The 22,762-nt window shown below is 49.9% G+C and overlaps 1 protein-coding gene across 2 annotated transcripts; it reads left to right on the top strand.

Annotated features, from left to right (window-relative positions):
- The first annotated feature begins 497 nt into the window (after positions 1-497).
- On the top strand, positions 498-21,262 carry STK25 (serine/threonine kinase 25). 2 transcript variants are annotated; one of them, XM_064435726.1, is made up of 12 exons: positions 498-631; positions 1,733-1,848; positions 7,975-8,205; positions 9,452-9,508; positions 10,509-10,617; positions 11,817-11,974; positions 12,224-12,409; positions 12,962-13,107; positions 13,933-14,047; positions 14,340-14,411; positions 17,713-17,849; positions 19,141-21,262. In XM_064435726.1, the coding sequence occupies exons 2-12, from the start codon at positions 1,819-1,821 to the stop codon at positions 19,178-19,180; spliced, it is 1,281 nt and encodes a 426-aa protein (XP_064291796.1). In that variant the 5' UTR covers positions 498-631; positions 1,733-1,818; the 3' UTR covers positions 19,181-21,262. The 2 variants fall into 2 exon arrangements, with proteins under 2 accessions (XP_064291796.1, XP_064291797.1); XM_064435727.1 differs by having other exon boundaries at positions 523-635.
- Positions 21,263-22,762: the final 1,500 nt, after the last annotated feature.

Below are 22,762 nucleotides of genomic sequence, written 5' to 3' on the forward strand. Positions count from 1 at the left end.
TTCTTAGGGAAACGTGAATCAGTCCCTGACATTACAGCACGCGAAGGAAAGCCCGGTCCCGCAGAGAACGAGGCCGTGAGGGAGCTCCCGTCCCCTGGCCTCTCCTCGCGCCCTGCCGGCTCCGCCGGGGCCTGGCGTGCCGGGCGGGGAGCGGACAGCCCCTCACCCTCAGGAGAGCTGAGGGCGGGCCTGCCCGCGGCACCGGGGGCTCCCGGGCACAGTCCCGTAAAGGCTGTGAGAGGAAATCCCCGTGAGGCTGGGCTGGGAGCACACAGCCGACTGTCCCGCCGGTGCGAGGCAGCGCGGAGCCGCAGGGCCGGGCAGCGCCTCAGGACTCCCCGCCCCAGCCACCCCCGCGCCGCCACCCTCCTGCGGCTCCACCCCGCCGCTGCGCGCGCGGCATTCTGGGTATTGCAGTCCAGGAACTCGGTACCACTGCCGGGCGGCGCGGCGTGAAAACTACATCTCCCGGCGCGCCGCGCGGCGCGGCCTCCCCCGCCGCCGTGCCGTGTTGTTGCGCCCGGCGCGGCGCTCCCCCCCGCCGCGCCTGGTGTCGCGGGGCAGCCCGGGGCGGCTCCGCTCCGTGCGGCAGGGCCGGCATGGCGCTCCCCGCCGCGGCGCCGCGCTGCCCGTAGGTGCGGCGGCTCCGGGGCCGGGCGGGGCGGCGGCGAGCCGCACAGGGACCGGGAGGGTGCCGGGCGGGGCGCGATGAGTAGCCCGTGATGGCGAGGGGAAGGCGGGAGGGGGGAGATGGCTGAGGTGTGAGGGGGATGAGGTGTCCGTGACGGGCAGAGGGCAGCTGTGGGGCCGCACCGTGACGGGGATGCTGGGGTCGGGGGCCCTGGGGAGGGCCGGGCCGAGGGGCCGCGCTGGGCTGGGGCTCGGCTGCTGCTGGGGTGCGGGGAAGGGCCGCGGAGGAGAAGGGAACCGGGGAGCGGTGTGAGGGGAAGGGCTGGTGTTCCCTCAGGAGAGGAAAGTGTGAGGTGCAGGGCTGGTGCTCCCTCAGGAGAGGAAGGTGTGAGGTGCAGGGCTGGTGCTCCCTCAGGAGAGGAAGGTGTGAGGTGCAGGGCTGGTGTTCCCTGCAGAGGAAGGTGTGAGGTGCAGGGCTGGTGTTCCCTGCAGAGGAAGGTGTGAGGTGCAGGGCTGGTGCTCCCTCAGGAGAGGAAGGTGTGAGGTGCAGGGCTGGTGTTCCCTCAGGAGAGGAAGGTGTGAGGTGCAGGGCTGGTGTTCCCTGCAGAGGAAGGTGTGAGGTGCAGGGCTGGTGTTCCCTGCAGAGGAAGGTGTGAGGTGCAGGGCTGGTTCTCCCTCAGTGGGAAGGTGTGTGCTGAGCAGCTGAGCTTTGCCAGTGGCTGTAGCAAGGACAGGAGTGCTCGCAGTGAGGGGATTGCTGAGGAGGAGCAGGAGAAAAGGAGCATCTGAGGATGATGCTGGGGGTGTTGGTGAGGCAGTAGAACTGCGGGGTTAGCTGTAATACTGGGGAGCATGCTGAGGTGATGGCAGGGAAAATGGAGCCTGGGACTTGGTTAGTGTCAAACATTACAATGATGTTCCTTGACACATCTGGAAGGCATTTCTGTAAAGAATTGGGAAATGTGGTGTGCAAGGAGGGCCTGGCATACTTAGAATGTGTTGGCAGGTTCAAGGAGAGAAAAAAGATTCAGGTAACTCTTCAGGGGAATGAGCCAGCTTCCAAAAACCTCACTTGAGAGCTGTGTATTCTCGCTTGTCACAGTTGACCACAGGAGAAATCATCGCTTTCCTGCTGTGCTGCAACATCCTAATCCTCCCTGATTTTGCAAAAAACCCCATCCTGTAGGCATGGCTCACCTGAGAGAATTTGCTAGCCAGGTAAGTGGTGATTACAAGTTTGCTTTAAAACCCTCTTCAAGGTTTTCCATAATGGTGTTTGCTCTTGATACAAGGGTTTCAAACAAATAACCAGAAAATCACTTTTTGCCAGTCTTTATCTCTGTTGCACAGGTCTCAGCTTACTCCTGTTAGCTGATTGACCTGTGCCTGACTCTGTACCTGGTGTTGGGCTGATAGTGATGGTTGCCAGCCATTCAGTGAATTCTTCACCCACTGTGGAGCCTTTCTCTGGGATTAAGTGTGTTCTTTTTAGGGAGACAGGAGTCATTGGCTTTCTGAATATTTTTGGAAGGGGGAAGTCTAGAAATGGGAACAGGAAAACTGTATGCTGGCCCTGCCAGACATACCTTTCTAAAGTTTCTCAGAAAAATGGTGCTTGTAACCTTGCTGTGTAAGAGGCAGTGATATTTGATACTGGGTCATAACTCTTCCTAGAAATCTCAGCCTCTGTGGATGTGGTTAAATGCTGCTGTTGTGGTGACATTTTCACAAGAGGAGTGTGGAAAGATGATGCCAGGATTTGGGACTAAAAGCTAAACCATGTTAATAGTATTGGCTTGCATCTTCTTCCCTCTGAATTTGGTTGTGAGGTGTGTTTGATTATTGGCAGATGTCAGTACTGAGCACAGGTCTTCTTAAACCATGTTTTGGGGCTTTATTCTGTTCTGCTCCTAGGTGTAGAATTACTAAAAGCTTTAGTGGTTTGAGCTAATGCTTTCTCTGAACCTTTGCTGATTTCAAATTGATTTGCAATGCACCTTAGTTTGCATGCTGTCTTTCACATCAACTGTTTCCCCAAAGTGTGTGTGGAATTAAATGTAAATATAATGCCTGGCTGAGTCACTGTACAGGGAGGGAAAGGGAAGGATACTGTCTGATTAGGGCTGAAAACAGTTCTGTAGCTGCAGAGGAGGTTGCTCTGAAGCTTTTTATGTACACAGCATTCCCTCCTGAAGCTTATCAGCATTCTAGTGGTTTCAGCTCTGAATTTATTATGGAAATGTTAGGCATTCTCAGTCCCTGTCATTCCATGACTGACTGGTCTTGGAATAGAAAACCAATCTGTGCTGTCCATTCCTGCAGTCTTTCCAGGAATCCCTGGTGTAGCTGAGGCTTGCTGGGAGGGCAGTAGGAACTGGCCTGAAGTTTTCTTCCCTGGGATTTAGGGAGGTGCTGTGAAAATCAAGAGACTCAGACTTGCATTGGGCTGTCAGAGGCTTGACTTGTCTTTGATTCTCACTTCTGGTGCTGATGGGCAGAGTTATCTTAGCCCAAGCTGCTCTGCCTCTGAGCTGCCATTTCCCTGCCTCAGCTGGCTGTCTCCTCTCTTTCCTTGGCTCCCTTGTGCTGTGAACAAACAGCACTGCAGGCCTCCCATCTTGGTCTGAACCTTTATCTGCCAGGAGATGTATTTGTGTTAGTTACTGTGTTTAAAGCTCTGATTTGAGCTCTGTTTCTGGATTTGTTGTTCCTTACCTGACCTTGGAGAAGCCATTTAGGTTTTTTTGGCTACAAAATGCTTCATCTGCTGAAGCAAAAGAATACTGTCTGTGAAAAGAGTTGGGAATTTCAGACAAACAGTGTTTCAAAGTGTTGAACACAAACTTCCCTCTTTTCTATACTCCAGAAATTCAAAACTGTCCCAAGTTTTGGCAGCTGCAGAGAGCTGTGCACAAATTTCATATAGGCAGGGAAGTTTTCAAATGGTTCCAGGTACAAAGCTGGTTTTACCAAAGTGACTGGTGGTGTCCCAGAGGTGAGTGTTTGTCATGCTGGGTGGGAAGCTGGGGAGCAGAGGAGGCAATGAGGGAAAGAGAAGAGCAGATGAGTTCTATTAAAACCAGCTTCTGTCTTCTACTGTGTTTGACAGAGCAAAATTATATTTGTTTGTTTGTTTGGCTGGTTGGAAAGTGCTCCAGTCAGAAATAACTCTGAATGTGGCTGGAGTTCCACATAAACCCTTTGAAGGTGCCACCTTCCTGGTCAGCTTCAGCTCATAAAGTGTTGTGGCCTTGGCAATCTTGTGTTAGAGAGCTCTCCAATACAGAGCAGTGATTCCAATTCCAGCCTGCACCAGATTAAGGAGTTCTCATTTCCAAAAGAGTTTAAGCACCCTCAGTGTTTTTTGCAACAAATGCAGGCATGATTCTTGCTCTTGAGTATCTTTGCGAGTGAGATCCAGCTGGACACAGCCCAGAGAGAAGATCTCCAGCTGGTTCAAATGGTGTTTGCTTCTGTTCCCAATATGCAGCTTATCTTTTCAGGCAGTAGCTTTGACATGAGGGCAGATAGTTACCCTTTTTCTGTAGTACTTATCCACATCTTCTCAAAGACTCTGGCTATCATGTCTCAGCAGCTGGAGGTGGCAGAGCTGCCAGAGCCATTCTTTCCCCATGAAGCAGCTGGTGTTACTGCCAGCCTTGTCTCATAGCACACTGCATTTCCTGATAGCTGATGGCTGCAGTGAGTTGTTCTGTTTTAAAACATGGCATCATCAGTCAGGATGGCAAACACCCCCACACCTGTCAGGACAGAGCATCCTTCTTTCCTGTGCTGTGAGATTGGATCCCGGAGGGCAGGAGTGGAGCGCATTACCAGGAAATTGTCATCATCCCTTTCATGCTTATTCCCTTCCTGCTCTTGCAGCTGAGCTGGTGCATTGTGTGCTCTCCTCCAAAGCCTGCCCAGGCCTGCCTGAGCCATCCCAGTGCCTGACTGACTGCTCTCAGTGCAGAGCAACAGCAGGAGGCTTTTTGCTTCAGAACTGCTGTGCAACGAGCAGTCAGACAAGGAAAAAGTTACAATGTAGTGATCATGCCTTAACAGCTCTACATGCAGTAGTAGAACATGGAGCAGCTGCTGCTGACCTGGAGGTCCATTTTTTAGCTCTGGGTTCTGTGAATGGGGAAGAAAAATGGGAAGCACCCAAGCTGGTGAGCAGTTGCAAAGGTGACAGGTCCTAATGATCTGCTCTGGGTTATCTGTGCTCATTGAAGCAGGTAATAAAGCAATTCATCTGGATTCTGTTACTTCCTACTAATGAAGTTTTCCAGTGTGTGTAGCACTGCAATTCCAGAAAATTTCCAGCCAGGGTGGTTCTCTAACAAGATGACTGGTACTGAGATAAATAATGTTTAGGAGAGGGAGGCGTGGTGCTTGTTGCACCTCTCACCATGGTGCTGTGCAGGTGTGTTGGGGAAGGAGGGAGTCAGGAGGCTCATCCTTCTCTCTCCTGACAGAACAGTGCAGTTCCACAGCTCTCCATTCTTGGTGGAACTGCGTTTGTGCTGCTCTCTGAGTGCTGAGGCTTTTATGCCCACAGATCTGAACATTTTTGTTTGTCAGCACAGATCACCATGTGGTGTGTCAAACTGGATTTTTTTTTTTTAATGGACAAGGGCTTTTGAACAATGTCCTGCAGACAGGACATCTTAGTTTGTTGTGGAAGTTCAGAGTTGCTGAAAATGCCACCTGGCAATTTCTTCTGTGGTGTCCACAATGGTAATTCACAAGGTGTGCTCTTGAGCAGACATTGACCTGCTTGAATTGGGGGTGGGCTTGTTTCCTCCTCCCTGTTTACAGAAAGGGAAGAAATTCATCAGCAAACTGTGCTCCTCCAGCAGTCTGGAGACTGTAACTGTGGCTGGAATGACTCTGTAGCCCTTGGCCCTGTGCTGGCTCCCTGGGTTCTCTCTGTTGCTGGGTCTGGTTTCTGCAGTTTTGGCCAGTGCATGGAGGGATGCTCATCCTCAGGCCCTCCAGAGAGTCAGACTCTTGCCCTGTCACCTGTGAGCTCTAAAGCATTTCCAGGTCAGTATTGGGAAGGTAAATCCAGTACCTACAAAAGAAATGTCTTAATCTTTCCACTCTAATGGGGGTGGGCCTGTCTCACCTGTCCATCAGTTACATTGTTTTCCTGAGTCCCTTGGGCAGAATTTGTCTTCTTGTCAGAGGCTTTGTCTCCTTCACCACACCTACCTGAACTCCTTTGTTCTGCAGAAAACAGGATAGGATAAACCAACATCCAAGTCTGGAAGCTTGTTTACAAAGCTGTCCATGATTACAGAGCCTGCCACATAAAGTGGTGGTTGTCCCTAAAGCTGCCTGCCACAGCCAGTGCTCTTGTTTGAAGTCTTGATCTGGAAAAATGAGTCCTGACTCCGTGATGTGTCCTACCAAGCAGGGGGGGAAGCAGTTACTTCCACTTTGCTGTTTCTTACCTCATGGAAAAGCTACATGGGAGGGGAGGAATGTTTTCTTGAAGGTTCCCTGCAGTATTCATGTGGGTAGTGTTTCTTGTTTCTTTTCTGAGCTGAGCAGGTGCTTCTAGGAGATGATCCTCTTTCTCTCCATTCTCCCTGATGTGTGGGAGTGGCTGATGTGTTGATAGGCATTTTTAGGGTGCAGTAGGTCACTGTGCACAGTCATATGTGGGGCACTTTCTTGCCCCTTCCTCCAAGTTGGTCAACAGGTGGAAATTGTTCCTGGTCTGTAGTGAGCCTGGACTAGTCAGACTGTTCTCCCTGCCAGTGGTCATCATTCTCATGTTGTCCCCTAACATTTCTCAAGCTCAGATCTTCTTCCCCCCACTTCCCTCTCTCCAATCTCTGCTATGCATCTCCAGTTCTTATCTCTGAACATCCCTTCTAGTCTGTTTCCAGTGCATCTGTTCAAAGTACAGACTGTTTGGGTGTTGCTGTGAATGCAAAAGGATATTGGGTTATCCCTCTATATCTTGGGCTGGAGTTTGTGTGGAATCCTGTTGAGTGAGCTGCCTGTAAAGCTCACCTGGGCCTGGCTTACAGCAATGCACAGAAGGCAAACAACCTGTGGTGACAAACTGGCTTAATCATTAAGCAACACCTTGGGCTGCTCAGTGATGGCCTGCTGCTAGAACATGGTGTGAGACGGAAAAATGTGTTCTCTGTGTTCTCTGATAAAATCTGCCAACTCAAGGCCCTTGTGAGAGAGCACTCTCACTGGGTGACGTGTTGGAGGTGAGACTGAGAAGTTCTGGGTGTGGAAAATTCCTTCTTATGGCTTGGCTGCTTCCTAAGGTCAGGCCATATTTTCCAGGTTTTTTTTTTTTCAAACTATTAAAAAAAAAAGGCAGAAAAACTAATCACAAAGAACATTTTAGTAGCATGAAGCTACTGGTTGCATGAAGGACCTGGTGTGCAGGGTGGACTGTATTAAATAGCATGAGAAAATGACTGTGATTTATTCCCTTTCTTACCCATACTCACCTTCATAAAGAATTAACTGTGCAGCTGCTGTTAAAAAGTCTGTATTTTTCTGTTAGTAACTGCCTAGTTGATGTGTTTAGCTAATGAAGGAGATGCTATTTTCCTTTGCATCTGAGTGTGCCAGCTAGAGAAGAGGCTGGTACAGAAAAGGAGGTCAGCTAGACGGAGTGTCCATTCTGCTCTCCTGCCCCTCCTTGCTGCTGACCTTCCAAAAAGATGTGAGGCTCCATCTGCAAACATCTGAGGAGAGCTGAGCTGGGAGCTGCCTGGAAATCAGGCTGCAGCAGAGGAGACAGTAAATGTGAATTCATATTACTGTAATATTTCACCCTCCAGACAAGTAGGGAAGGGTGCAGATCTTTCTAATCATTCCAGTCTTTGAGTGCAGGAAGGCTAGCTAGGGAAACATTTTTATGGCTTCTTGTTTGTGCCCATTTTCTCATCAGATCTCCAAGAGAAAGCTGGTTCTGGTACCCCTTGCTGGTCTGTATTGAAGTGTGAGCAGATGCTTGCTCATGGAGCTGCTTTGGCACCAGTTGGTGCCTGCAGTTGAGCAGCCCTGTCCCAGTGGAGCTGGCACTTTCCATAGGGATATTTGCTGACATTCTCATGCTGGGTTTCCCTCCTTTTCCTCCCCCACTGTGGTCTGCAGGGCTGGAAAGCCTGTGGAAAATGTTTCTTCAGTTGTACTCTTGGATATATTCTGTGCTGAGTTTCTAAGACTGTTTAAGATGTGTGAGTTTCAGGTGAATTTATCAACATAATGGGTGCACAGATATGGGGATGAGCTGTATGGGTGGGTGTGGTGCTCTGCAGCCCAGGAGCTTGATGGAATTCTCCCATCTCTGCTTCATTTTAGCACTCCAGGGTGGATCCTGAGGAGCTGTTCACCAAGCTGGAGCGGATCGGCAAGGGATCCTTTGGTGAGGTGTACAAAGGCATCGACAACCGCTCCAAGGAGGTGGTTGCTATCAAGATCATTGATCTGGAGGAGGCTGAGGATGAGATCGAGGACATCCAGCAGGAGATCACAGTGCTCAGCCAGTGTGACAGTCCCTACATCACCCGGTACTATGGCTCCTACTTGAAGGTAGGACAAACCACGGTGCTTCCTTGCCAGTAGTTTGGGAATGGGGAGGGCTGCTCTGTGGGTGCTGCAGTGGCTGGTGGCTCTGCTCACTGCAAAGTGACATGTGAGTGGCAGCAGGAGCAGTGGTGGCTCTGCTCACTGCAAAGTGACATGTGAGTGGCAGCAGGAGCAGTGGTGGCTCTGCTCACTGCAAAGTGACATGTGAGTGGCAGCAGGAGCAGTGGTGGGTGGCTCTGCTCTCTGCACTGATGTGCACTCGATAGCAGACTGGCTTTAAGGTACTTGCTAAGCACATGGAAATGAGGTGCCCTGTACTTTGTGGTACCAAGAGCAGGGCACTTCACTGGAGAGGAAATTATTTGTTGAAGACAGAGCTTTCCCTGGTCTGACAGTTCTGGAAAGGAAGTTGATGGAATACTTTTCAGAATAGCACAGTCTTAAGGCAGTACCACTGAGGGATTTATGCCTCTGAAAAAAAGAGGAGATTGAAACTCATTCATTTCACATTTCATCAGAAATGGTGAAAAATATATGAACTGAGTCTATGGAGAAGTACTAATACTGCTTCCATTGAGAGCAGGTTTAGGAATCCCTTATGGAAGTAGTGTTGATCAGAAGTGGCCCATGCATGCTGGCTGCTGGAGGTGAATGTAGCAGTGGGACTGCAGCAAACAGTTCCTGAGCTCTTTGGGTCCTGAATGTTCCTCCCTTACTTTTCAAAGGCCATAATGCAGTTTCTCAACCTTCTGCTGTAGTTTCATGGACCTGCTGCTTATCTTCTGTTAGGACCCTGGAACCTCAGCATGGAGTCTTTTCTCTGAGGAGTAGGAGTGTCTTGCTGATTGTACCCTTCATGCTGGCAGCTCTGTTAATGAGATCAAAGGCTGCAATGCTTCCCTGCCATTGCCAAGAAGGATTTGTGCTGGATGAGCTGTTGGAGAGATGTTAAAGGCCTCCAACCTGGGAATAAGCTTATCTGTGGGCTGAGCAGTCTGGTGCCTGTAGGAGCACTTGCCCACGTAAAACTGCAGCCTGAGAGTTAGAAATGTGCTTGAGGCAGGTAGTGCTGTGTCAGCAGAAAAGAGGGAGCTTGGGGCTCCTTCCTTAAGCCCCTGAGAGCTGCAGTGGGCAGCATCTCTTGGATTGTGTACAGGACTACTCCTGTGTCTTGCTGCCTCGTTCGTGTCTCACTTTTCTGTCTGCTTTTATTACTGTCTTTGCTCTTGATTTGTGCTCTTGCCTGCAGGGCACTAAGCTGTGGATAATCATGGAGTACCTGGGAGGAGGTTCAGCCCTGGATTTGGTGAGTAAGTGGCAAGTTCTGGACTATGAAAAATACTGACTGAAGATTTGGTTTGTGAAATGCCCATAAGCCAGACACTCACTTGCCACATTCCATCATTTTGGCAGCCCTGTGCCCAAGGGACAAGCAGTGCAGGACAGACATGGTGGTTATGCTTATCCCAGGACTGAGGGAATGTTTCATGAAGCTCCCAGTGCTGTTGTCCAGCACGCTGTGCTGCTGTGTGATGGAAGGAGCCAGTGAACTGAAAAAGTTGGTTTTGAGCAGTGCAAATCTGTACTTCACCTAGTCAGAGTCGTGGTATTGCTATTGCTCAGTGCTTGCATAGCTCAGTAAAGACATGGTCTACGATTTTGAGAGAATACAAATCAGAATTTACCCATAGATAAAGGTCCATTGCACTGAATTCTGTCATAGCATTTTTCTCTTCTCTTTAGGACAACAGTGCCCATTTTTCCAGAGAGCTAACTAATGATGTAGGGAAAACTGCTGAGCCTACAGTGACTTGGAGGAAGGTGTAGTGGGGGGCTGTCGTTATCAGAGTGTCAGAACCTCAGTTGTTGCACTGAGAAGGCAGGACTTGGTTAGAGGAGAACTGATGGAAAGGAGAAGAGCTTTGATATAGTGCTCCACAGCCTGAGCATTGATGTCTCAGAGGCTGAAATTCAGTACTTGCATGCTGGCAGAGAGACCTGAACAAGAGAAACTGTTAAAATGTTCTGTTGGTCAGTGTATTCCCAGGCCAAAGTGAGAGATAAACTGCTGTTTGTTTGGGATTTAACAGACTGATAGACTAGCAGAAAATCCCCCAAAGTTTTTCTATTGAATGCTACAAGGTACAAACACCAGCCTTCTGCTTGTAGCACCTAAATCAGTTGTGCAAGAAGGTGCTTCCTACTGAGTACAACCTGCTTGGCCAAGGTTTCCAAGTAACAAACTGAAAGCTGGAAAATCCAAGGCATCAATCACCCTCTTTTAAGTCTGCTTTCCCTTTTGTCAGCTGAAGCCAGGACCACTGGAGGAGACTTATATAGCTACTATCCTGAGAGAAATCCTGAAGGGTTTGGATTATTTACATTCAGAGAGGAAGATCCACAGGGACATCAAAGGTAAGAGTGGAGAGCTCAGCTCCCTTTCTTGTAATAAATGTTAGTAACATAATACTCAGAGGTATTATATTCACCATAATCTGCAAGGTTTCAAAGGCTGTTTCTCAGTGCTGCTTTTCTTGTTGGGTTGCTGTTTTCTGAATCTGATGCTTCTCACTGTATTACAACTCAAGCTTTTCATGTCTTTAGGGTTTAGAGTAACAGTGAGGATCTGTAGCTCTCCTCTGGCACTTGGAGTTTGGAGGAGTCAGTGAAAGGCATGCTCAGATATTAGCTGACTTATGTCTGGACATTTTTCTTTTCTCCTGGACCCCAAGGGTGTGTGTGCTGGTTATTGTGGTTGTAGCTCACAGCAGGAGTGAGCTGTCCTCATGCAGGGTTCACAGCCCTAGAAAATCAGGGCAGCTTGTGTCAGCTTATCCTGTTGCTGTTTTTTATAGTCACTGGCCACGTGTGGTGTATAGAGAGCTGGCTTCTGCCTCTCAAAGAGCAGTGTCCCAGCAAGCCCAGAGCATCAGAGTACTGCAGGAGGATGGAGGGACAGAGCTGTGCAGCTGGGCCAGATGCTCACTGCTCTGACCCACTGCAGGAGGGAATGTGAGCAGGCAGGGCACAGAAACTTCGTGCAGGGAGACTGGGAGAAAAGATTCTGTTGTGTATGTGAGACTGCATGCTTCCAGCACTGCAAGATGTTAGGGGTGTTGGCTGCCAGGGGTGGGGAGATGCTGATAGTTGTTAGGTAGGGTCTCAGAATGAAACCCCCACCCCCAGACTTGCACAATGTTACAGTCTTATGAGTGAGTGGGAACTAGTACAAGAGTGGGCCTTGAGCCTTTAGAAAGATCTGCTATTTAACCCGGGCTGAATGCTACTCTGGAGAAAAAATCAAGAGCATTAGAGACTGTGTTACCCTCCCTTCTCTGTGTGGCCAGGAGTCACACCTAATTCATGGCGTGTCCCTTCACATCTGCTCGCTGCTCCTACCTTAGCAATATTCCCCTTCTGATCCAACAAAGTGCATGAGCTTGTTCTGTGTTACCTAGTGGAGTTCAAAGCCTGAGAATGGGTCTGAAGCTGGAAATGCAGGCTGAGGGTTGTCACTGGGGTGAAGATGGAGGGGCTCTGCTCAGTACTCAGTTCTCTGTGGGCTGGAGGTGATTCAGAGGCCAGCAGATTTAATTGCTTATTTGTGCACACAGCTGCCAATGTGCTGCTCTCAGAACAAGGAGATGTGAAACTGGCTGACTTTGGGGTGGCTGGACAGTTGACAGACACCCAAATCAAGAGAAACACCTTTGTGGGGACTCCATTCTGGATGGCACCAGAGGTCATCAAACAGTCTGCTTATGACTTCAAGGTGAGCTGGGAGCAGGAGGATTGCTTGGGGCTACTATACATGAGGTGGTGCTAGGACAGAAACAGGGGTTGGAAGAGCTGCTTACTGCAGGAATTATTCTTTTCTGTTATGATGCAGAGTCTGCTGGAGAAGTTTGTGTATTAGACATGAAATGCCCCATCTGATTTATGTGTAGCTGTCCTAAAACTGTGCTTTCATGTTGTAGAATTGTTCCTTGCTGTTCTGTGTTCTTCTTCTTCTCTTTTCCAGGCAGACATCTGGTCCCTCGGGATTACAGCCATTGAACTAGCAAAGGGAGAGCCTCCAAATTCTGACTTGCATCCTATGAGGGTTCTCTTCTTGATCCCCAAAAACAACCCTCCAACACTTGAGGGTCACCACAGCAAGCCCTTCAAGGAGTTTGTGGAAGCCTGCCTTAATAAGGATCCTAGATTTGTGAGTATTGCTGCCCACCTCTGCATTTGGGTAAAGGTCAGCAGAGGTCAAAAATGCCTTCAACACGAGGAAGGTTCCAGAATCACAGAGAGAGAGAATTGCTGAGCTTACAGGATGGAGACATGAGCTGGACTTCCTCACGAGGGGACATGGAGGGGCGAACACTGATCACTTCTGTCTGATGACCAGCAGTGGGACCTAAGGGAATGGCGTGAGGCTGTGTCAGGGGAGGTTTGGGTTGGATATTAGGAAAAGGCTTTTCCCCCAGAGGCTGGTTGGGCACTGGGACAAGCTCCTGAGGGCAGTGGTCATGGCCCCAAGGCTGCCGAGAGTTCCAGGAGGATAACACTTCGAGTGGATAACACTCTCAAGGCACTTTGTTGGGGATTGGTGGCGTTGTTGGGGGCTGTCCTGTGCAGGGCCCGGAGTTGGCTTTGATGATCCTTGTGCATCCCTTGCTCAGGATATTCTGTGACTCCAGTAGAAGTCAGTGAGCTGATATTTAGTGTGCAGAGATGGTTAGATGTGACATGCTTTCGTTACCTGCTCCAGAGGCCAACAGCTAAAGAATTGCTGAAGCACAAGTTCATCACACGCTACACCAAGAAAACCTCGTTCCTCATGGAGCTGATCGACCGCTTCAAGCGCTGGAAGTCTGAGGGCCATGGAGAGGACTCCAGTTCTGGTGACTCTGATATGTACGTACATCTTTTGCGTGGAGGCTGCCCTGCTTGCCCCAGGGTAGCCTACTGCAAACAGCTCAGGTCTTTTTGCCACCTGAGGTCTTAGCCTGGAGCTTTTGTTTGTGGGAGCAAGTGAGTGCTGTTACCTCCTGTTCAGTGGGACTCTGTTCTGGTCCTAACCTGTGGAGCCTCTTTGCTGAGTGTAAGGAATCAGTACTGACACAAAACTTCATCTGTGTGTAACCAGTACAACAGGGTTCTTATTGCTTGTATTTATGCACCCTTCATTAACTGACATTCATTACTAGAGCTCCGTGCTCTAGTAACTGGCAAGAGCTGTGTTGGTGTGTATGTGTACTGAGGGGTAAATCTTTGCAATCCCTTGCAGGACAGTCAAGTTATGGGCCTCAGGTGGGAAAGGGCACTTCATTGCCAGATTGGTGTCACAGAGCTGCTCTTCACCTGTGGCAGCACTCAAGTGACCAAGCACTCGGGGAAATTGGCTTGTGACATCTAAATCTAGTCCCTCACATTGTGAGCTTAGGTTGTCTTGAAATTCTCCTAAATTTAACTAGCACTAGAAACTTCTTCAAGCTGGCTGGATCAGAGAGGTGACATGGTGATTTGGAAACAAGATGTAGTACTTAGCTCACATCTCTTTGATGCTGTACAGGTGTTGTGGAGACTGAAGTGATTTCTTTTCAGAATTTTTTTGGGATAGGGAAAAGCCTGAAGGCCTGCAGCAATATGGCAGGTGTGGAGAACTTGTGATTCTGGGAAAGTATGGGCAAACCCCCAATGTATGGAGCTGAGTCTTGACTTTGCCCTTTTCATTTGCAGTGATGGAGATGCAGAGGATGGAGACCAGGGTCCAATCTGGACATTCCCACCAACCATTCGCCCCAATTCCTTGAGCAAGCTGCACAAAGGAATGGCTCTTCATGGTTCCCAGAAGGTCTGTGTGCTGTCTGGTCTTTCTGAAGGGGACTGAGCTAACATGAGCTTTTGGGTGTCTTGGGGAAGCCACTGTGCCTTCATCTTCTGTCTGAAATTTACCTCAGTCTGGCACCAAGGGCTGGTGCTCCAGAGTTGCACCTTCCACATCATCATGGTACTGTGACTTGTGGCTTTCCCAAGATCTGGTGATGGGATTGCTGTGGAGGTGCTGTGAATTCTCCAAAGGCTGAGTACTTCATGTGCCCTGGAAGCTTTTGCCTGTGCTTGTAACTTCTGTTGTTGCTTTCCAGCCTACTGAGCCCATCAAGAGGCAACCACGGTCACAGTGTCTCTCCACACTTGTTCACCCAGTTTTTGGGGAGGTGAGTAGAACCTTCTTGGTGTCTCTGCTGGTTGGAGATGAAGAGATACTTGTCATAGACAAGTAAATGGGAAGGATTTGGAGAAGGGAGGTGTGGAGAGGTGTCTGGTGGGGTTAAGGGACTCTGAAGCATTTGTACTGGTTCAGAGGGCTAGACCACATGTGGGGAAAGTGAGTGTGTCCCTGGCATGTCCTTCCTTGTGTTTGGAAGAAAGGCATTACCCTTCTGCTAATCTGTGTTCTGGTGAGGATCTGACAGAGGAGTATCTGCCTCTTACCTGCATCTTAGGCTTGCTGGTGCCTGGGCAGCTCCAGACTCTGATGTCCATGGCTGAAGTGCAGCTCCTGTTAGAGCAGACAAGTACTTGATCTGCCTCTCACTGTGCACATCCACAGCAGAGTTACTGAGGGGAAGGTAGGTGGGTTAGAGCAGGAATGGGCTTTGCTGGTTACTAGGCCATTTCTTGATCTGTGCAGACTGCTATTGGTAGAAGGCCAGGACCAAGGAGTTCCCTGCCACCTAGCTTCTGGAAGGCAGGCAGAAAAAATCTGTTTAGAAAACCATCCCAGTTCCCCTGCCTTGTGGTGTGGATGGGGATGTGGAGTTGGAGTGAGAGCTGCCATTAATGACAGGATGGTGTCAGTATCAGCAGGGAGGTGACAGCTCACCTTTCCAGCTGGGTGATGCTGTCAGGGAAGAGGAGGATAATCATAAGGAGGCTGCTGGCTCTGACCTCTGGTTGCTCTTGCCAGCAGAAGGGTAGGAAATGAGATTATGCTTTGGAAAAAATAATTAGATGCTTCGTATGTTCTTGAGATGCTGGTGACAGACACCCTTTCTCTGGTCCTGAGGAATTCCTCTTCTGGATCCTGATGGCATGGCCCAGCAGAGAGCTGTGCTTTTTCCAGGAATCATTTCTGGGCTTAACTCTCTCTTCTCAGGTCTGCTGCTCTGTGGAAGGAGGGTTTGCTGCATGGCAGGCACCAGAGCTCATTCTGGAAGTGAGCTCTTGAGACCATTCTGCTTTGGAAGTTGGGAGTGTATCTAAGTGGCCTCTCTGTGCTCCATGGGCCTTGACTTTCAGAGGTCAGAGCATGAGGCCACTGACCTGGCTCTTGTGGGCCTTGAGCTATGGGATGAAACCACATCAAAACCGTGTTGGTTTGTGCAGCACAGTCACTGATGTCTGGGTCTCTGTTCAGTGTAGGAGCCTCCTGGGGCAGAGTGCTCAGGGCTGTGACTGTAAATGCATTTTGTGCTTTTCCTTACTCACCTTGCTGCACCAGTTCCAGGCAGGAAGTGGCTTCTCAGACATTTCATTTCTGCAGGTTTGATTCCCTTGCCCCAGTTTTTTGATCCCCCTTTCCTTTGATTAGACTTTTGCTGGCTCTAAAAATCTCCCTGAGCAAAATTAGGAGCAGAAAGGGTTCTGGGCAGTCTTGGAAATAACCTGGTTTTTGTGTGCAGTAGAGAGGGCTTGAAAGAAAACTTCTCCAGGTCAGAAATCTGCTTTGCTGCTGGTTGCATGTGTTATTCTTTGCTGTTGGTAGGAATCTAGAGCTAAAATGTTGGTCCTCCTCACTTTTGTGATTGCATCTTAAACCAGCTAGGCTTGATCCCCTCTTTCCATAAAGGGGCTGAAGCTGGGCTTTATGAGTGGAAATCTGACTGAGGTGTTCTTTGTAATCTTTCACCTGCCTTCCCTGCATGTGTGTTATTGGATGTTAGCATTGAGAACATGAGGAGTCACTAACAGCTGTGGACAGCTGCAAATCTGGAAGCATTGTGGAGCAGGGAGGTAAAATGACTTTTGGCCTTGGTAAGGTTGAGCTCAATGCAGTCCTCTAACTCCTGCAAGCCTCCAGAGAGCTCTTCTGCAGTGGGAAGAGACAGCCCAGCACACACTGCTCCCATCACAGGCTGCTGGGCAGGCTGGAGTTCTGGGGCTTGGCATCAAAGGCTGGTGATAAACTGCCTCCTAACCTCCAGGGCAGACCCTGTGCTTGTTCTGAGGCAGGCAGCCTTTGGGAGGTGCACATCAAATCCTTGGCTCTAGCATCACAACTATTTTTGGCCTAAGAAATCTGGATCCTTGGTGAGTAACTGAGTTGCCCTCCATGTCCCTGCCACTCTGACTGAGCAGAGGTGTGTGTGGGTTGTTCCACAGCTCTGTGCCAGGAAACAGGTGCCCCACTGAGGAGGCAGGGCCCTTTTTAGCTGGGAACTGTTTGTTCCCAGCAGGGGACTTGGTGCACAGGAATGACTGCAGCTGGGAATTAGCATCCACATTATTCTGCCTTCTGAGAAAAGGTGAGCTCCAACAACAGGAAAGGCTGATCCTAGAATTGAGGGAAAGAACTGCAAGGCTTATGTAAAGCCCTTTAATCAGCAGGGTCTAATGAGAGCCTAATTGAACTGGAGCAGATGTTGCTTGTTCAGCAAGATGCTTGATTGTTGTTCAGCTCCTCGTGTGGTGGTGCCCTGGGGAAGGGGCTGTCATATCAGCAGCTTGTGAGAAGAAGGTGGGGAGCTGCTCCTGGGGGTGGGATTTCCAACAACAGACTCCTTCAGGCTCAGCACCAGTGACCTGTCAGGCATTCCCTCTCAACAGAACTGTGGCTATTTCAAATTAACAACTGGAAGCATGTGCAAGTAGAGGCCCAGCTGGAGTGCACTGACCATGAGAGATGTGAACTGGTGAGGGAGGCTGCTGTGTGTGGAGGTCTTGGTGTGTGGCCTTTCTTCCCCTGCCCCCTGGGTAAAGCTCTCTTAGAGGGGAGTGTTGGAGGCCAAGGGACTCAGGATCCCTGGGATGGCAGTTTTCTGCCTTGGCCTCCCAGTCAGCAGAAGCAACTCAAGACTTTTTGGTGGTTGTTAAAAGTGGTGGTGACTGACTCCTGGCACTGGGTGTATTCTGCCCAGCCTGCCTGTGAGCCTGTGTGTCTCTGGGTGCTGGGCTGTCATTAGCAGCAAAGGTGATTGTTTCAGATACACCTGGAGCTCTTTGTGCTGTTATGAGTTTTCAGGGCTGTTGGTCCATTTATTATAACATTTAGTTAGTTTAAGAGTTCATCCTGTTAGGTAAGGGCTTTGATTGCCATTCATTTCTGGAAGCAAATTTGAACCCCAGACGTTGGACTTCCACCTTGCTGACCTACAAATGAGCTCTTTTTGGTTCCTTTAAGTGCAATGTGGGTGCCCTCCTACACCCTGGTGGGGTGGGAAAGGATCTTAATGTCACTGCTGCACTTGTGTTTTCTGCAACAAAATGAGGACCTAATGCCCTGTTTCTGGGTTGCAGCTCAAAGATAAGCACAAGCAGACTGGAGGCAACGTGGGAGCCATGGAGGAGCTGGAGAATGCCTTCAGCTTGGCCGAGGAGTCGTGCCCAGGCATCTCTGACAAGCTGATAGCACACATGGTGGAGCGGGTGCAGAGGTGAGGGGGTGCCCTGAGGCTGAGCCGGCAGCGACCCCGCGCTGGGCAAAGTCCACACAGCCAAAAGTGCTCCTGTGGCACTTCTTCTGTCTGCTGCCATTTAATGGTAGCAGTTCTTTTGCCTCAGAAGCCTTTCCTCACACTGGACAGGTTTCTGTAGTGTAGGTGTGTGTTGTAGGGCACAGGATGCTGCTGTTCACCTTCATTTTGCACATATATCGATGTACACTTTGTGTGCTGCTGGTCCCATTACCCAGGCAGCAAGGACTGTGCAAAATCCCATTGGGATCACTTCTGGGGTAGAAAGTTTCTGTTAATAAATACCTGTTTCATTGCAAGGAATGTGCTTTAAAGCACTACGTGCAGCTAGTCACTGCTTGCCCACCTTTACATGTACACAAAAGTGTACTTTTCCTGACAAGAATTATTTATTAAACCAGTGAAGGAATGTAGTCTGGTAGAATTTAGTTCTTTGCTGGGTCAAACCTGGCTCCACTGCTGACACCAAGTCCAGTCACATCCTTGTGTTGCAAGTTCCAACACAGCTAACCTGGTCACAGATTTATCAGGCTTTATTTAACATGAATTTGGCTTTTCTTTCTTTCACAGTGGGCTATCCTAAATCCTTACCATGAGAGAAACTTAATATTTGGTTCCTCCCTGGTTAGCAGGCTGGAAGTGTTTTACCATACCAAAAGAAGCTGCCCCTATAAAGACAACCCAAACTATACAACCTTTACACCCTTGAACTTAGGCTTTCTAAGCATTTCTTTCTGCTGGGTTAATGTTTGTGCCTTGTAACTCAAGTACCTGTTGAAGAGAACAGAACCAGTAAGGTTGGAAAATATGTCCAAGATGGAATCCAGCCTTTGATCCCCACTGTGGCAGCAGGACCAGCAGGTTGGCTGGCAGTCAGGCAGACTGAGCAGGAGTGCACAGAGATGTGTGTGGGTGACTGCAGACAGGTGGTTGTTCCAGCATCATCACTTCTGTCAGCCTGGAAATGACACTGCTGCACAGGGCAGAAGCACAAGGTAGTTGTTTTTTGGGGGGAGGCTTGCAAACCCTCAAAGACCTGCTTGCTTTCTTACCATGAAACACTAGTGCTGGAAACTTATTAGGCTGAAACTGAACCTTGAAAACCACCTTGGCTTTTTGTTAAAAGTGCTGGTTTTGTGTGTCAGGACTGCAAAAAGTGGCAGTGCAGTGGCAGTGGGGGCAGAGGCAGCCAGCCTGAGCCCCTGCCCACAGCAGCCCTGAGCAGCTGTCCCCTGTTGCCTCTTGCTTGCAGGTTTTCACACAGTCGGAACCACCTGAGCTCTGCCCGCTGACACTCTCGTTCCCTGCTGCTGCTGTCAGGGGGGAAGGATTTTTTCCAGCTTCATAAGAACTACATCTCTAATCCAGACCACCATCTGTTGGATGTGACGTTGTGATGGACCCCAGGACATTTCAGAGCCTTCATGTTAGCCGTGTTTCCATGATAACCCAGGGTGGGGTTTGCAATGCAAGTACAATTTAGACCTTTTGCAGAACCCGAGATGGGTGGTCTAATTGTTTTTACAATGTAATCAATGCAGTTTTTAATTGTTTTCCTACAATGGATGTGTCCATTTTGGCTTGGTTTGATTCACAGCTTGTTTCTGGTAAATGCCTGGCTGCTGGAAAAAGGGAGATTCCCTTCAATTGATAGATGTTCCACAGGCAAGTCTGATGGGTTTAGTCTCCTGCCCTTCCTAAAGAAGTGTTTGTGAGCAGTCTTGTGTGAGTGCAGGGATGTTGAGAAGCTCTCCAGGCATTAGGGCCTCTGGGAGAGTCAGAGCAGCTCTCCAGTTGTTCTGGAGGATCACTTCAAGCCCTTCACACACAAGTAACACTTTCCAGTGCTGCAGCAGCTGAGTGATGTATGGTTGCTCTTTCCCAGCCTGTCATTTCATAGGAGGATGGGTTTGCTGATTGTTCTTTTTTTGACTCTGGGACATCCTTTTGTATTAGACCTTAGTTCATCTACTTCAGGCAACAGCAGGACTTGCCTGGGGTCTCCAGGGAGCAGAAGGCCAGGTGGGTGTATTTGCTGTGGGAGCTGGTGGAGTGCCTGTCCTTGGTGCTCCTGGCAGCTGCTGGGCAGTGCTGCTCTGAGCTGGGCAGGCCCACAGGGGCAGAAGGGTTAAAAAGGGGAGTGGGGGGAACACAACAGCTGGAAACAGCAGCAGGGCTTTGCCTCACAGGGCAGAGGGACACCACACAGCAGCTTTTGATGCAAGAACCTGTGCTCTACAGGAAGACAAGCTGGATGGCTCACAGTGTGTGGTGGGGCTGGGGGTTCCCAAAAGCTGCTCTAGGCCTCCCTCTCCTTCTCAGCCTTCCCTCTGTGCTCCTCCTGCAGCCTGGGATCCAGACTGGCTGCAGCCAGGGCTCTGCTCCAGCTGACAAGCTGGGGTGGTGTTTGGTGGCAGGGAAACCACAGCAGCTACTGCTGTGTTGGCTGCTTGAGGTATCCCAGCAGAGCCATCCCCAGGAGCTTTGCTTTCTGTATCATACTAGTTTATAAAGCAAATCTTTAATTCAGGTAAGCACACAGATCTTAAATCTACATTTTAGAGGTCTAGAAAAATAGACTTAGGAGAATAACCCCAGTAGCTGGTTATTGGAGAGCTGCTGTGTAACTAGGAGATTCCCATGAAGTCAGCAAGAACTCAGTTAGCCAGCTCTTTGTCTGGCTGTTTGTGTGTGGATGATATGGCTCAGCCCAGAGCCACTGAGAACAAAGGCTGGAGCTGTTCAGCATTTTTTTAATGACAGGCCACTTGGTTAGAAACAAGGCTTGATTTTTGGTACTTAGATTCAGACCTGCAGATTTGAAGTGCTGGGCTTCAAGTAGCTCAGGGGGACCACACGTTCCCTGATCCTGGTGTATGGTGTTCACTTTACCTTATGACTATCCCTTATTTATCCTGATGGATAAAATCCTTTATTCTGATGGATAAAGCCAGGCTCAGCAACACTATGAACTTGTACAGTAGAGAAGAGGTGCTGCTGTTGGCTCTCTGATGCAGAGCAGTGTTCTGTGGTGAGAGCCAGCTCAGAGCTTGCAGTTAGGAAGAACAGAACAAACCCACTTTTCCCTCAGGAGGAGAAGTTCATGTATAGGCAGGAGGCTTGGAGAGGGGGAAGGCAGAGGCTGCAGGCCAGCACAAGGGCCCCTGCTGCTTTTAAAGTTGCTGTTCACAGCAGTAGCAAATGGTGTTGATAAGGTACCTGTGTCGTTCCTCACGTGCTCTGCAGTGTAAGGAGGAAACTTTCTAAAGGAAACAACCCCCACCCCCTTCGCCCAGGATTCAAAGCAACAGTGGGTTTAGTTTTCAAAAACATTGAAAGGGATCTGCCACTTTCAATAAAGTAACAAAACAAACGAGGCTGGTGTAACTGTGTTATTGGGGGACAAGGATTGGTTCCAGCTGCTTTTCTCTGCTTTGGTCTCCCCCCACATCTTCCTCATGCATCCATAACAGAGCCCCCAGAGCCAAGTGTGTGCCAGGATAACAGCTGCAGGCACGTCAGTCTTTCCTGCTGCACCCCAGGAAGCCCCACTATGGGCAGAGGTACAGCTGGGCACTGGAGCACCCTGCACTGCAGGTGTTTGCTGGGGTTTGTTCAGTATCTGCCACCTTTAGACTCAGGCTCCACTGGCAGCAGGGCATCTCTGCCTTCCTCTTGGGCCAGCTGGGGCAGGGGCTGCCAGGGACGTGTGGAGTCTCATCTTTGGGGACAATCCACTGCACAGAGGTGGCCCTGCATGAGCAGGGGTTGAGCCTGTGTGACTCAGAGACAGGAGGGACGCTTTGGAGGTGACACTTTGTGTTTAAAGCCTTGTGACTGTCCTTCCCCAGGCAGGAGCAGAAGTGAAGGGCACAGCTGAGGCTGTGACCAGCTCTGCAGTGCTCCTCATCTCTTTTTGCCTTGAAGCCAAGAAGTGGAACTGATGAATGTACTTCTGACTGTGCTTTTGGGGGAGTGTTGCTGAATGCTCAGCTCAGCAGGCTGCTGCCAGGACAGTGGTGATGAGCACAGGTAAGAATGCAGAGCTGTTTGGGTGGGTGCAGCTTGTAATTGGAGTGGTGCCTTGTAAAAATGAAAGTGTGACAGTTTCCACTCAGGCACCAACCCTGCCCAGCACAGGACTTGGCTCCTGGCACCCCAGCCCTTGTCCAGTGGCATAGCCTTGGTTCTGTGCCAGGCACACAATGCCCAGAGCCCACCCTGCTGCTGCTTCAGCAGAGCTGCAGCTGAGGTGGGGTCAGTGTGAAACTCTTCTCTGGTGTAACAATCACTGCTCTGGCCAGGGAGGAGAAGGGAGCAGGCACCAGAACAGCTCTGCTCTGTTACAGTCAGTGTGTCTGAGTTACTGCACAGTCTGGTTTCTCGAGCAGTGAAGCAGGGCTGTGTTACCCTGGGTGAGGGTCAAGCATGAAGGGGCAAAACCCACTGTAGGGGTTGTTCAGCCTGGAGAAGGCTCCAGGGTGACACAGGGGGAATGGCTTCACACAGCCAGGGCAGGCTTAGGTGGGCTAGTAGTAAATTCTTCCTTTTGAGGCTGGTGAGGCTCAGGTAGCACAGGCTGCTTGGAAAAGCTGTGGCTGCCCCTTCCCTTGGAAGTGTCCAAGGCCAGGCTGGACAGACTTGGAGCATCCTGGTGCAGGAAGGTGTCCCTGCCCAGGGTGGGAAGGGGAGGGGGTGGAACTGGATGGTCTTTGAAATAGTGAGACCATGGCTATTAAAGTGAGACCAGACAGTCCCAACTGCATCTCCCCCTTACATACACCTCAGCAAGAAATAAGGAGCTGTTTTAGTTCTGTTCTTGCCTAATGCTCCTCTTAAGGAAACTTCTCATGTTTGTAATTAAGACAAAAATA

This window comes from Passer domesticus, chromosome 11, assembly GCF_036417665.1.
Source record: "Passer domesticus isolate bPasDom1 chromosome 11, bPasDom1.hap1, whole genome shotgun sequence".
Classification (NCBI taxonomy): Eukaryota; Metazoa; Chordata; class Aves; order Passeriformes; family Passeridae; genus Passer; species Passer domesticus.

What these genes read in the sequence shown, in the direction of transcription:
- STK25 (XM_064435726.1), top strand. Translation starts at nt 1,819, where the DNA reads ATGGCTCACCTGAGAGAATTTGCTAGCCAG. An exon ending in ACTATGGCTCCTACTTGAAG is followed by an intron (nt 8,206 to 9,451) that starts GTAGGACAAACC and finishes TCTTGCCTGCAG; the next exon opens with GGCACTAAGCTGTGGATAAT. An exon ending in AGTTCTGGTGACTCTGATAT is followed by an intron (nt 13,108 to 13,932) that starts GTACGTACATCT and finishes TTTCATTTGCAG; the next exon opens with TGATGGAGATGCAGAGGATG.